General features: G+C 43.4%; 1 protein-coding gene across 1 annotated transcript; it reads left to right on the top strand.

Annotated features, from left to right (window-relative positions):
* The first annotated feature begins 1,907 nt into the window (after window positions 1-1,907).
* Window positions 1,908-5,078, top strand: LOC139285848 (uncharacterized). Its single transcript, XM_070906516.1, has 8 exons — window positions 1,908-1,993; window positions 2,079-2,149; window positions 2,512-2,650; window positions 3,765-3,883; window positions 3,967-4,147; window positions 4,321-4,404; window positions 4,489-4,584; window positions 4,679-5,078. The coding sequence occupies exons 1-8, from the start codon at window positions 1,934-1,936 to the stop codon at window positions 4,991-4,993; spliced, it is 1,065 nt and encodes a 354-aa protein (XP_070762617.1). The 5' UTR covers window positions 1,908-1,933; the 3' UTR covers window positions 4,994-5,078.
* The last annotated feature ends 7,681 nt before the right edge of the window (window positions 5,079-12,759 follow it).

Here is a 12,759-nt window from a genome sequence, read left to right on the forward strand (position 1 = left end):
TATGAATGTGTTGACTTCGGGAGCTAGCGGTGCCAAAGCAATTTCATAGTGTCTATTGAGGGTAATTGGGATTTAATTTGTCTGGATGTTGTTCTAATTCTCACTGCTAGATGGCAGGATGTCCTCAGAAAACAGAAACAAGTTCTACACCATCTTTAAACTGTGATAGTTAAACATTACAACGCGAACAGACAGTGATAATCTAAATTACGTCTGAGTATTAATGATTTAAAGCGGCTCAGTGACCACAAGACACAAAAACCATGGCAACATTCAATGAAATGAGGAATATTTACTTTGACAGGTTCAACTCTGTAATTTCAGATTTCAAAGAGTTTAGTGATCTCTCAAAATTAGAAATATTTCTGGAAGAAGAAGACAGGGTCTTACTGCCCAATATGTATCAACATGCCACAACCTGAGGGACAGTGAATGACCTGGACACATACACAAATACATGCATAGGATATACCGATATATATAATTAATATATATCAATCTTAATGTTGTGTTAATGTTCATATTACTATTTGTATTACTGTGCAAATATCTTGATGCTTTGGCAACATTGTCATGTAAGTAAAGCCCTTTGAATCGAATTAAAATGGCCTCTCTTCCATTTGTAAACCTCTCTCGTAAGGATGAATTTAATGCAATCCAGATTCCAACAGGTTGTTCACATCGTGTCATCTAATAATAGCTCAGTGTTAAGCATGTGACAGTGATTCAGAAAGAAAGAAGTGACTGTTGGAGGGGACCTGGGCGGAGCAGGGCTTGTCCTCAACACAATTGTAATCAGTATGTTTAACACATTCCTGCATGGATGGAATGTGGGAAAAGGAAAACGCCACTACGTAGATAAAAAAAAATCCAGTAGAACCAGTTTAACAAGCTTGTCATGTTACAGAACTAATCACATTTTGAGCAGGTGTTCTACTAATTGCTCAGCTTCATTTTCCGTCAGCATGTCTGTGTCTGTGTTGCTCCCATGCCTCGGTTGACAGTTGCCTCCCCCAAAGGTCAAGGGGGTAGAGGACAGGGAGAGATAGGCGGCAAGGACTCTGCCTGTAAATGGATGGAGGAGGTAAAGGTCGACGGGGAGGGAGAACCTGCCGAGAGGAGCCAGAAACGTCAGAGGTAGGTAGACCTGTATGTCATTCAACAACTGGCCTTTCATTTGAATCAGCTTTTGAGAGACAGGTCTCCGACTGCCTGCAGCTACAGAGAGGAGAAGTCGGAGTGAAATTATGGTCCTAGTACATTTCTCTGCTCAGACTGTTGTTGACAGCAAACGCTTCCCTGCTCCATTAGACAGATATCTCTCAACATGTCACTCCTCTGGGTTCACTTCTAACTGCTTACCATTACACATGAACTAAAATACCTGAAGTGACTATCAATTATACAGTACAGTGCTGGTTTAGGGATTAACCTCTTTGACTCAGCTGGAATTCCAGTCTGGATCCCAAGATTTCCAAAGATACTAAATTATATGAAAGTGGAGCATAAGAGATCTCATGTCATGTGTTGCTATGAAAACACACCTTCTTAGATTTCAGTCATGCTCTATCTAACTTTGATGCTAATTAAATTCGGGGACTCTACTGTAAGGCTGTGTCTAAAATGTATATTTGCAATGACAATTTCTCTCCTTTTCCTTCCCTTTCATTTTTAATAAACCCGATCTCTCTCTCTCTGTCTGTCTCTCTATACACCCCGTTACTCCAGCAGTTCACACCAAACACAAGCTGTTCGTCAGCCACAGCAAACATTTTGGTCAAAGACTCTAGCGACACTGAGGCTCTGGAAAGGCTGGTACAGGTTTGCTCTAGTAGGTGTAGTGTGGTCAGTCTGCCAGTTGGAGGCGCCGCTGCACTCCTCTCTGTTACTGGTGGATGTGGGCTGGAGGCTCCTATTGGTGTGCTTGCTGTGGATGGTCCTGGGAGGTGGTGTCCATGCCCTGAAGTGCTGCCTGTGGCCAGGATACAACCAGGTGAGTGCAGCCGCATGAAGTGAGTCTCACATGACCCTGTTGTTGTATTTAATTGTGTTATGTTTATTCAGTGACTTTGCTTCAGTTCAAGGAGGAGCCTCCACTGAGGATACAGCAGGAGGTTGTGACTGAAAACAAGAGTAACCAGTATTCATGGTGAGGCATTTTTGACAGTAGAAAGTGACAATAAGGACCAAAGACAGACATAGAGATTCATCAAACATCTTATAGGGCAGATTTTATCGAAGGACACTGCATGTATCTGCCGTATCTGCCATCAGCCACAAGTTGCCCAACACCTCACAGCATAAAACAGCCTCTACAAATGTCCATTTAAAAATCTGCACACCCAAAGGAACCACAAATGTCTTAATAATAGCCTGTTTGCTGTCGAATGTGTTTATTAGTTTCCTCTATTTTGTTTTATTTTTACATTTTCAGGATGAAAAAAATCTGAAACAGTCCTAATCTTTTCAAACAAATCCATGCACATGCTCACTGTGGTCTTATTTCTCCAGGACGTCCCCGCCGAGGAGCTCGGGCCAGGACGTTCCTCTGGCCTTTGCCCTGGCTGACAGCCTACTGCTATGTGTGCTTCAGGAGCCCCTGCCAGACCCCAGTGTGCCCCACATAAAGACTCTCTTCTCCAGGCTGGAGGTAAAAGGGTGAAAACCACCTCCCTCTCTCACACACGGCAGCCTACAGCAGTACCTGTCATCTCCCGTGTTTTCAGTCGGTCTTTGCGTGTAGATCAGTGTAAAGTCTTTGATGCTGTTATTACAGAGATCAGACCTTGCACTTAGGCATACAAAGATATTCTAGCCCGGGGCATCACACACCATCACTGAGCTGCTGTCGTCTGCACTCTGAATCAACCAGACTGGCAGAGGAGACACATTTTAATCTTTTGTCTCCTTTCCTGTGTGGCTCTATGATAGCCGTGTCAGTGAGTCCGTCAGACTCTTGGTCTTTTGTTGGTCCATCATTTTGTTCCGGGGTGAAATATTTAAAGAATTGAATGGATTGCCAACAAATGTGATGTAGAGAGTCCCGGTGGCCAGAGGATGAATCCTGAAGACTTTCTTCCTCCTTTCTTTTTTGACTTAATTCTGGCTCCACCAGCAGGTCAAAATGTCTGGTTGTACAGCTGTAACTCACTGTGAGCCTAATGCTTACAAATGTGCTGACATGCTGGGCCTTTCCTTCTGGCACCAGCCTCAGGCTAAACTTGATCTTTGCTGCCGTGAGCATTGCAGCATCAAAAGGCCACGAGCGAAGCTATAAACTTTTTTGTCTTGTTTAAAACATATTCTTCCTTCTGTTTGTTTGTGTTGAAAGGCCATGCATTTTATAACTGTCCTGTGTTCATCATTTCACTTTTTTGGTCTCCTTGTTATTTTTGAGAATGTTCCAAAAATGTATTTCTTAAATCTCAGAATCAGTATTGTTTTTATACTTTACAGCATTTTTAAACTGTATGAAAATATATCAGTTATATGTATATATCAGTTGCATGTGTAGAACAGATGTCAGTGGTGAATGGATATAAAATGCAACAAGTAGATTCCTGCACGCTGTCTTCATCTCTTAAAATTTTTATATGACAGCATTATGCACAAATAAATTAACATATGACTTTTGGTGGATGTTTATATCCCATGTGCTGCGCAGCCACACGATGCATACATTTTGCAGAGGTAGTTTAAAGTGCCTCTACCAAACAAACCCACAAAACTAAACCCGGCCCTCTCAATCCTCTCTTTAACTGTAGTCAGTGTCTAACACACTTGAGAGGGCTGATAGTGGGCCAGAGGCGACACTGGAGGAGGTGGGCCAGGACTCTAAACTGACAGACAAAGTGAAGCTCATCCGCACCTACCTGCAGCAGAGGTGAGGTTCAACATCTAGTGTACATGCCATCTGCTTTCTTGGAAACTTCGTTCAGACTAACATCACACACTCCTCTCTGATAGGATGAGGTCACTGTGTAGACTGGTCCAGGTGCAGGGGGATTTTGACGCCAGTGTGAAGGACATGCTGGAGGGCCTGGATGGCCTCTGGGCTCAGCTGGAGGAGCTGCACACCGGGGTCACGCTCACCAAGGAGGGGAGCCGAGGCAACGGAGACCTGGACTCGGCCCAGACAGACGCAGAGGTAAGCAGGTGTGAAGGTCTGTCTGCAATTCTGTGGTACTGGTATTATATTTTTTAGTTAAGTTGTTGTCTTCTTACTTTTGGTTTCTTTCAAGAATTTTGGTGACTACATTATAATTTGCATTGTCATTGCCTTTGAGTGTCTTTTACAATACTCTTATGTGTTTGGCAAAGGCTTTGTTCGCAGTCTTGGGTCACTACAGAAACAGACTTCCGTGCTGCCAGACTCATCTGAAGGACAGCACACAACTACTGCAGGTAAAGCCCCCTCATGCAATGAGAGTCAGCGTCTGATATTTTCTGCTGTTTTCACTCAGAAATCCCCTCTGCCCTGTTCCACAGGAGTTAACCTGGAGTCACACTCATATAAGCAATAGCGTGAGCAGCCGCAGTGAGTCAGTCTGGCCAGAGCTGTTGCTTCAGTCCAACATTGAGCAGGTACACTAAACTCTGCCTGGATATTAAACAGCAGAACGTCCTTGTTCATAGGTTTAGAAACCCTCCAGGACTAAAAACCCCTCTCTCTTTGCAGTTTGACAAGGTACAGGAGGGTTTCCTCTCACTGGAACAACAGACCTCTACGTTCCAGGCCCACCTGGAGGGTCTTGGAAAGGGGAGTCATGCAGTCGGGGCCCATTCGTGCTCAGTCTCTCCACAGACTTCCTCACATCTCCACAGTGGACGCACAAGTGATGTGTCACTGGAGCACCGAAACTCGACCTCCACGTCTGTCTCCTCAGTGGATGCAGACACAGAAGCCGCCACTCTTCTCTCTCTGTGTGAGAGGTCGGCTCTGCAGTTCTCCTCCACTATCGGACGCCTGCGTAAATCTGGAAGGAGGAAATGACTTTTATTGGACTATAGACATTTTGTAAATAGAAAAGTGTTAAATAACACAGGAGAATATGTTCAAATGTTGATCATTTGCTTGTTGCCTAAAATACATTATTTATTGCTTTATGTGATTACTGTGTTTTACTAGTTACTCTACTCTTTTGTATTTTGCTTTCATTTTTCATTTCAAAGACTGGCTGATGAGTTTAAGAGCTGGCCAGAGCAGCTTTTTGATTTAAAGAAGATTTCAAACACAAGGGGGCACACTTTCACCAGTTATCACAAGCATAACATAGCAGCACCCATTCAACATACCGTATTATACCATCAAACCATTTATATACCGCATAGTCATCTCAGATCTCTCTCTGCAATGACGGACCATGACCCTGACCTTTTCTTGTCAATCAACTTTAGAGGAGGAAAATGTTGAACAGGCCAAAACATGTGTTTCTTTAAGATCAGGACAGAATCTCATAATGTGTCTGATGAATGATTAATTTTATCAACGATCCGATTTGCACTTTAAGAGAATAATGCAATATTGGATCTAATGATGCACTTTTCGTTATTGTGCTATTGCTTTGAAGCCTTATCCCATGTCTGTTACAACTCTTTAAACCAATGTTGTTAAAGTCAATTTTTTTTTATGTTTTTCAGAAGTACGTTCTTCTAAAGTGCAGGAGGAATAGGTAACAGGCTAAGAAATTCCTGACCTTTTTCTTTTCCAGAACTATTTTTTGTTCTGTCTCTCTCTATCAGACTGAGTGGCCGCGATGACTTGAGCCCTTCAAAGCGGGGATTTCAGGTTGAGGGGGGCAGAACGGGGGAGAGGAAGGTAGAGGGGGGCAGTAGAGGTCAATGCCGGAAGCGTTTCTGTTATTACTAAAAACTGAGCAGCCCTCTAGACCTTTTTGAAAGACATGAATGTCTTTGATCCAAATTCAATTACCCAAAAGCTTCAACACTGATGGCATAGAAGTCGACTTAGCTTTCTCCCCCAGATTCCGGACTTTTCTGGCCGGAGCAAACTGGATTTCTGATGAGAATCAGTTAATTCATGGATGCCGTTAAGTGCTAATCGCAGGGAGTCAGTACAGTATGCATGACGTGGATGTCATTTGACCATGGACTTGCATACCATCGGCCAGATCCTGCATCTGTCTGATTCCCTCACATTGGGGCAGTGATTGGGAGAGGTGGGGCCGACCCCTGGGGGATCTGGGATGAAAGGAATGTAAGCTGAACGCTGCAGGAGCCGAGCTGTCACAACACCAAAGACACAAACACACCATGTCTGGATGGATAGAGGGATGAGAAGACTGTGGGAGGAGAGATGTTGTGCATTTGGTTATTTGAAGTTAGTGACTTGTATAAAAAAAGTGATGACATGCCACATGAATATGTAACATTTTCCATGAATCAGTCCTGAATACACAGAACATAACGCTCTTGGATGCTTTCTTACAATAACAATGACCACATTTGCGGTCCAACAGTCAAAAGACAACAACATAAGTTTTTGAATTGATTTATTAAGTGATTTAATAAATGACTACAAGGGGGGAGAGTTGATTCCATTAGATGTGAATGAAAAACAGTACTTCAAATACAAAACAAGCCCTGCTTTACGAGCATCCGTCCTGGTCCTGTCCAGATGAACTCATGCCTCACATTGCTGGCATGTGATATCATAGAGACGTGTCTGGGAGAGCAGAGGGCACCAGCTATCTGCTGGCCGTGAATGTAAGAGAGATCTAATGAAATTACCACAGGCTTTGTTTGGTTACACTAAAAAGTTGATGACTAGCTTCCTCACAGGCCATTCCAGTCCTGGAGAAGAGGCTATTTCAAAGCTAGCTCAAGTGTGTGTTGTTTCAGAAAATATGGTTCATGGCAGAGGTCAATCCCTCGCCTTATCCTCACAATTACTCAAGATCGGGTTTCACTGGCGTACACATAGCGCACATTTGTGCTGATCCCCCCTCTGATGGCAGGACACCATGCAGTAGTATGGACGGCTGCTATCTGATATAAACAAACTCGGCACTTGTCACCAAACTTTCATGAGAGCACAGTTAAATAAACCTCCTTAAACTCCCATTAAGATTTAAAATTTGTTCTCCAGACTTACAAACAAAAAAGGTTTCAAACAAAAGCACACAATGTCAGTGTGCTCAATTTTATTCAACAAAATGGTGAGTAGGAAGTTAGTGTGTGGACATAAGTATCAACATAAGAAACCAAATACAGGCAAGAACAACTGAACAGGCTTTAACTGTGAAGAATGATAGTGGACGGTTTACACAGGGGTGTGTGTGTGTGTGTGTGTGTGAGTGTGTGTGGATGGTGGGGGTCCTGTTAACCTTTTAACTTAATGACAGTGACATTTCCCGGGTTGAGAAACAACCCCATCAAACAGGCTGTGTGTCTTCATCCAATGATCTGGGGAGTGTGACGTACAGCAGTTAAAGGTAAAGCAGCTCAGATAAAGTCTTTAAAATCAACCCTTTGAAAAAATCTTACAAAGGGCTGAGATTATTTCTAATTTCTAACCTTTTTCTAAGAGAAGTGAACTTCTTTTATGGATTGTTCTAGTGTATGTCAACATACTGACATTTATTTTTACTAAAGACGTGAAACAAGTAATCTCACCCCATAGGTAGTTATTGTTGGTTTTTAGGACTCAGTAATGGATAACAATGACTTGTTAAGATGGAGATTTTATGTTGTGTAGCAGCCACGGGGTTCCAGTTTGACATGATCACAATACATAAAAGGAGAAAAGGTGTTTATCATGAAATACCGGCTCACGTTCATCTTGTTCTTTGATGTTTTGTTAACGTGTGCATTTATTTTTGGCTTCTACAAAGTAATTTGATGATTTTGTTTGGCTGTGACATTAGCAAGAAGTACATCTTGAATAGAGAAACAAAATATTTTTCCACAATATGATACATATACAAGTTCACCAGATACTTAACTAACAAATAAGATGCATTTTTGTTTCAGATCCATTTAGTTTTTTTCCCTATATTTTTAGGACACCATTTTCCTTCGTTTAAAACATGTTCGTGCCAAACCTGAACAAATCTTTCTGCTGGCATGTGTCCGCTCTGCATTATAGTCTGGAGGCTCAATATGTATTTTTCTTTATCTTGATTATAGTCAAGAACTTAGCTGTGCTGCCCTGTAAGTAAGAATGTAAGACTTTGTACAAAAAGCATAGCCCTCCTGGTGAATCACAATCCACATGCATGGCTTCTATTTAAGGGCTGGACACAGATAACGGAGGGCCATGCCACTTCTAACCAGAGGCTGTTGGAAATGGAACGGACAGCTGCACATTGAGACAAAACATCAAAACACCAGCCACAGATGTACGCAATTAGCAACATGGTAGACATTTGGGGAGCAAAGGTCCATAAACTCGCAACTTATTATGGTTGATCTAACATGGCTGGAGGGAAGCCTAAACTCAACAACATTAATGGGTTTTAAGTTTGGGCTGAAACATTCCACCGTCCAGGATTTAATAGCGAGGAGGGCTCAACTCCTCCTCCACTCTTTGTCAAACCTTTAATGTCAGTTTTCTATTGTGATACAAAATCGTATTCCACTCAGTGCATGTGTATATGTGTGTATACAGTATATGTGTGTGAGCAACACAAATAGGCTCAACATGTTTCCAATCATTAGGAAATTCTAAGCTTCCTGTTTGTGTAAATATTTTCTTATTTTGTTTTCCAAGAGCGCGGGGTAGAATAATCAAGCCTGACCTCTCTGCCCTCTTGTTTCCTACTCATCACGTGGACGCCGCTCACCTTCTGCGTCGACACTGCTGAGACCAGACGTAGGAGCCTGTCGGGACCCGTCACTGGCTGCTGGGAGAAGTTAGTCAGGAATGGATGGATCTCCAAAGGTCATGAGCAACAGCCATTGATACCAATGGGTAACAGCTGTGGGGCCAGTTTAAACTCAGCATTGTCGACTTTTAAACTCCATGCAAAGACAAAAATACCTTTCACATTCTTTCAGATATATTTTAAAGTACCAGTATCTCTGGAGTAACATCCTCCACGGATTGATAAGGTATAGTTGCAGAATATATTTGATAAATGAGTTGTACTATAAAAGTTATTTGTGAAGTTAAAATCCCACAAACTTGTATGACACTTTTTGGAATGATAGTCTAGTATGTTTTTCATCTTTGCTACTAAAGGTACTGAAAGTTTGACTTCTCCCTTCAGAAATAATCATTTTTAGAATCTTTCTCCTGAAGCGTCTGCGGCTGAGATGCTGCGGCTCTGAATTTTGGATTTCTTGCTTTTGCTTGAAAAGTTTGTGATCATATTCCTGCACTAATTCTTACTGTAAGCAAACAAGCATGTTGCAAATTCCCCTCGAATGCTAGGAAAGGCTATCTCATCTGAGAGGGAGCAGTATACCTCAGATGGACATTTAGGGAGATGCATACAATATATTATTAAAAAAAGAATACGGTCATGTAGCAGTTCAGCTAATTTCTTGTGGGGTTTCTGGCATGTGCTTGCCTTGTTGCTAATGTCTAAAGTGATTATATGAATAACTAACTCATTTATGATATTTAGCTGACCACTGGTCATGGTTGTTCACATCAATGGAGCCAGTCAACAAGCCAACGTTTGAGCCAGAATATCTAAAACACTTTAATTGGTGGTAAAACAAACAGCAGGTACGTTTAAAGTTGAACCATGAAGTTGGTCTCTGATGGATGTTTACAACCTGTCGTCTTTGTTTTCTCTTCTAAATGAGTTTTGCTGACCTAGTTTGTTTAACACCTGTGTGATTTCCTGACTGCTTGTATTTCTTGCCCTGTGAGACGTCTTTTTAAAGATATCTTCCAAGATCTCAACAATCATCTGTGTACAACGTGAGTACAATGTCGTTATGTCTTATGATGTGAACAAAAGTAAATTAAAATAAGTTAATTTTACAACAGGAACACAGCTCAAACACAGTTTTTTGACTTCTCTTTCTCTCTCTCCTCACCTCTCAAAGCTTGAGCTTGTCTCTTTGGCCCTCCGTATGAGGCACCGATGTGTGAAGCAGCTCTCTGAGGAAAGGCTAAACAAACAGGCTGGCCCAGGCACAAAGAGTCCGCCACTCAGAGACATGTGGCAGCAAAACCCTCTCAATCCACGTCCCCACCTCCCCGGCCACAACTCTGAACCCCTCCACATACCCTGAGCTTGGAGCCAAGAGAAGGAAAGATGGAGGAGGAGGGGGAGCAAATTCTGATTCCTATTCACTGAATGTCACCACCTCACAAAGGGGACCGCATGACACTGCCACTAAATCAGAGTTAATGGACTCCTTTTTCAGTCCTGCGAACATGACAGGGGGCGTGTGTGTGAGAGTGAGGGGGTGTGGGAGAGGGACGGGGGCTGGTGAGGGTGCCTGTTTGCCCCATTGAAGGGGCACATGGGCCAATGAGCCTTGTGTGATATAGTGAGAGCAGACTGGTGAGGGAAGTGTGTTTTCCAGGGGCATTAGCAGCTCACCTAATGGAAGGCCCCGGGTCTCATTCAACACTTATTTGTTTTGAGCAGTCCATAATTCAGTGGATTTACTGACTTGGTGCTTTCTCCAAATTGTTAGTGATTTAAAAAAGTTTTGTGTGACTGTTCTGTCACAACTCTTTCAGCACAGCTGATTTGTACGTAAGAAGCAAAACAACATAACATCAATCACAGGCCACTTTAACAGTAACTACAACGCTACACAAACCATGTTGGTGCGCAGGCAATCCATCAAACTCCTAAAGTGACGGTGCGGGGAACACCATCCACAGGGCTTGTGGGGCGATTGTCGATTTGCATGTGAACACTTATTTCACAATGAGGAGCCAGACTGGGGGACAGCAATTTCGGAGCCGTTTGTTATCTTCCCTACAGGGCAGAACCTAATACGAGTTACCCCTCCCACCCGGCAACCTCGCACCCCATCCCACAGTCAAAGAGGGCAGCTTGGAGGCCAGGGTGGAGATGAGTGAAGATGGCATTGGTGTCACTTGGCAGGCATTCATAGCCGCTGCTCCCCCCGCCTTCGACTGCGCAGGGGAGATGCGGAGAGACAGAGACGGAGAGACACGGAGCCCCAGGTACCGACCTCATTAGCAGATAAAAGCAACCTTTCCCCGTGACCCCTGACCCCGGAGGTTGCCATGGAGCCTTCCAGTCGAGGCATAGATGGAGCATGCTGGGATTGCTCCCAGCAGGGTAGAGTGAATATAGGCTGCTGTGAGAATTATTAAGACCCCACCCCACCCCACCCCCTCCTCTCTCATACACAAATCCATATCCCTCCACTTCAAGCTCCTCTGAACTCATTTCTTGAAGTTGTGCTGAAACTCATGTGCTGCTCTCCCTCGCTTCCTGCTTTGTTTCTGTTCAGTCGTCTTAAGCTCATTACATCCCTGAGTTCACCTTTGATGTGCAGGGAGGAAAAGTGTGATAGTTTACTTAAGGATGAAATGAAAAGACCACAACTTTTTTCTCTGCTTGTTTCTACTCAGCAAAGTGGCCATGTATGGTTGTTTTCAAGCTTCACTGTGTTGCATTATTGATGCTGTTTGTTCTTGAGGTGAAGAACTAGTTTACATACTGAATTTAACCCTGAACCTAAAGGAGGTTATTAATTTGGTCTTTATGGATAAAACCACTTTTGCTACTGTTACTTTATTATTCAGACGTGTTGTTTTTTCAGTGAATCACTTGGTAAATTTATTTTAATAAGTGCTCTACAAACAAAAATGATCATTATCATGTTTTAGCGTTGTATGGGAATGTGTTACAGTACATAAAACCAAGGAGGTCTCAGATTGTGTCCTTGTACTTTGTGCTGTTGCAGGTAAAAGGAGGTCTGGGAGAAAGTGTATCAGTATGTTACAGGGTGTCTTCATGTATGTATCTGTGTATGCATGTGTGTGTGTGTGTGAGTGCATGTGTGGTTGTTGGAGAATAAGGGGGGTGTTGGGGGGGGGGGGGGGTTATAGCTTGGTCATGCTGACTGAGTTTTATAAGCTGTGGCTAACCCCACTCCCCACAGCTGACTGAATATTAAATAAACAGAGCCAAGTGGATGAATTCAGCGGAGTGAGTGCTCAGGCTGGAGAAGCACTACTTCACCAGCGCGGGGCCTCCCCCATGGGGCCCCCACATCAGCCTGTCTTATTCTTGGCAGCTGCAATGGAGAGAGGCAGCCTATGGGGTGGGTGGGTGGATGGGGTGTGTACAAGGGGGAGGCAGGGGGAGTCACCTAAAGAGGAGGGAGGAGGTGGATGGAAGGGAAAGTTGGAAGGAGTGAGGAAAGAGGGATGTGGGCAAAAGAAAACTGGGAGCCGGTGTGGGATGAAAATCACTGCCAGCAGCAAAAAAAAAAAACTGAGCGTTGTCGCTGGCTAATTTTTCTTGCGGTTCTGAGGAGAGTTGGTGGAATCTGTCGTCCGTCAGCTTGCCTGTCTGTGTCAGAGTGTGAAAGTGAGGCAGTGTGTCAGTGTCAGTCTGTCAGCCATGAACAAGCGTTCTGCAGGGAACACCACAGGCCTTCATGCTTAATCCCAAATTGCTTCTCATATCTAGTTTTTACGAGGTGACATTTAACATTTTGGGATGCAGCCGATCCCAACACGAGTAGACAGTGACGCTGAAAAGACACGAGCAGAGCAACAATAACAAAAGACATCACATCTGATTTTTAAATACATTTTATGTTAAAGACTGTGTTTATGTTTTGACT

The sequence above is a fragment of the Enoplosus armatus genome, chromosome 5 (assembly GCF_043641665.1).
Source record: "Enoplosus armatus isolate fEnoArm2 chromosome 5, fEnoArm2.hap1, whole genome shotgun sequence".
Lineage (NCBI taxonomy): Eukaryota > Metazoa > Chordata > Actinopteri > Centrarchiformes > Enoplosidae > Enoplosus > Enoplosus armatus.

What these genes read in the sequence shown, in the direction of transcription:
- LOC139285848 (XM_070906516.1), top strand. Translation starts at nt 1,934, where the DNA reads ATGGTCCTGGGAGGTGGTGTCCATGCCCTGAAGTGCTGCCTGTGGCCA. An exon ending in CTCTCTTCTCCAGGCTGGAG is followed by an intron (nt 2,651 to 3,764) that starts GTAAAAGGGTGA and finishes CTTTAACTGTAG; the next exon opens with TCAGTGTCTAACACACTTGA. An exon ending in CGGCCCAGACAGACGCAGAG is followed by an intron (nt 4,148 to 4,320) that starts GTAAGCAGGTGT and finishes TGTTTGGCAAAG; the next exon opens with GCTTTGTTCGCAGTCTTGGG.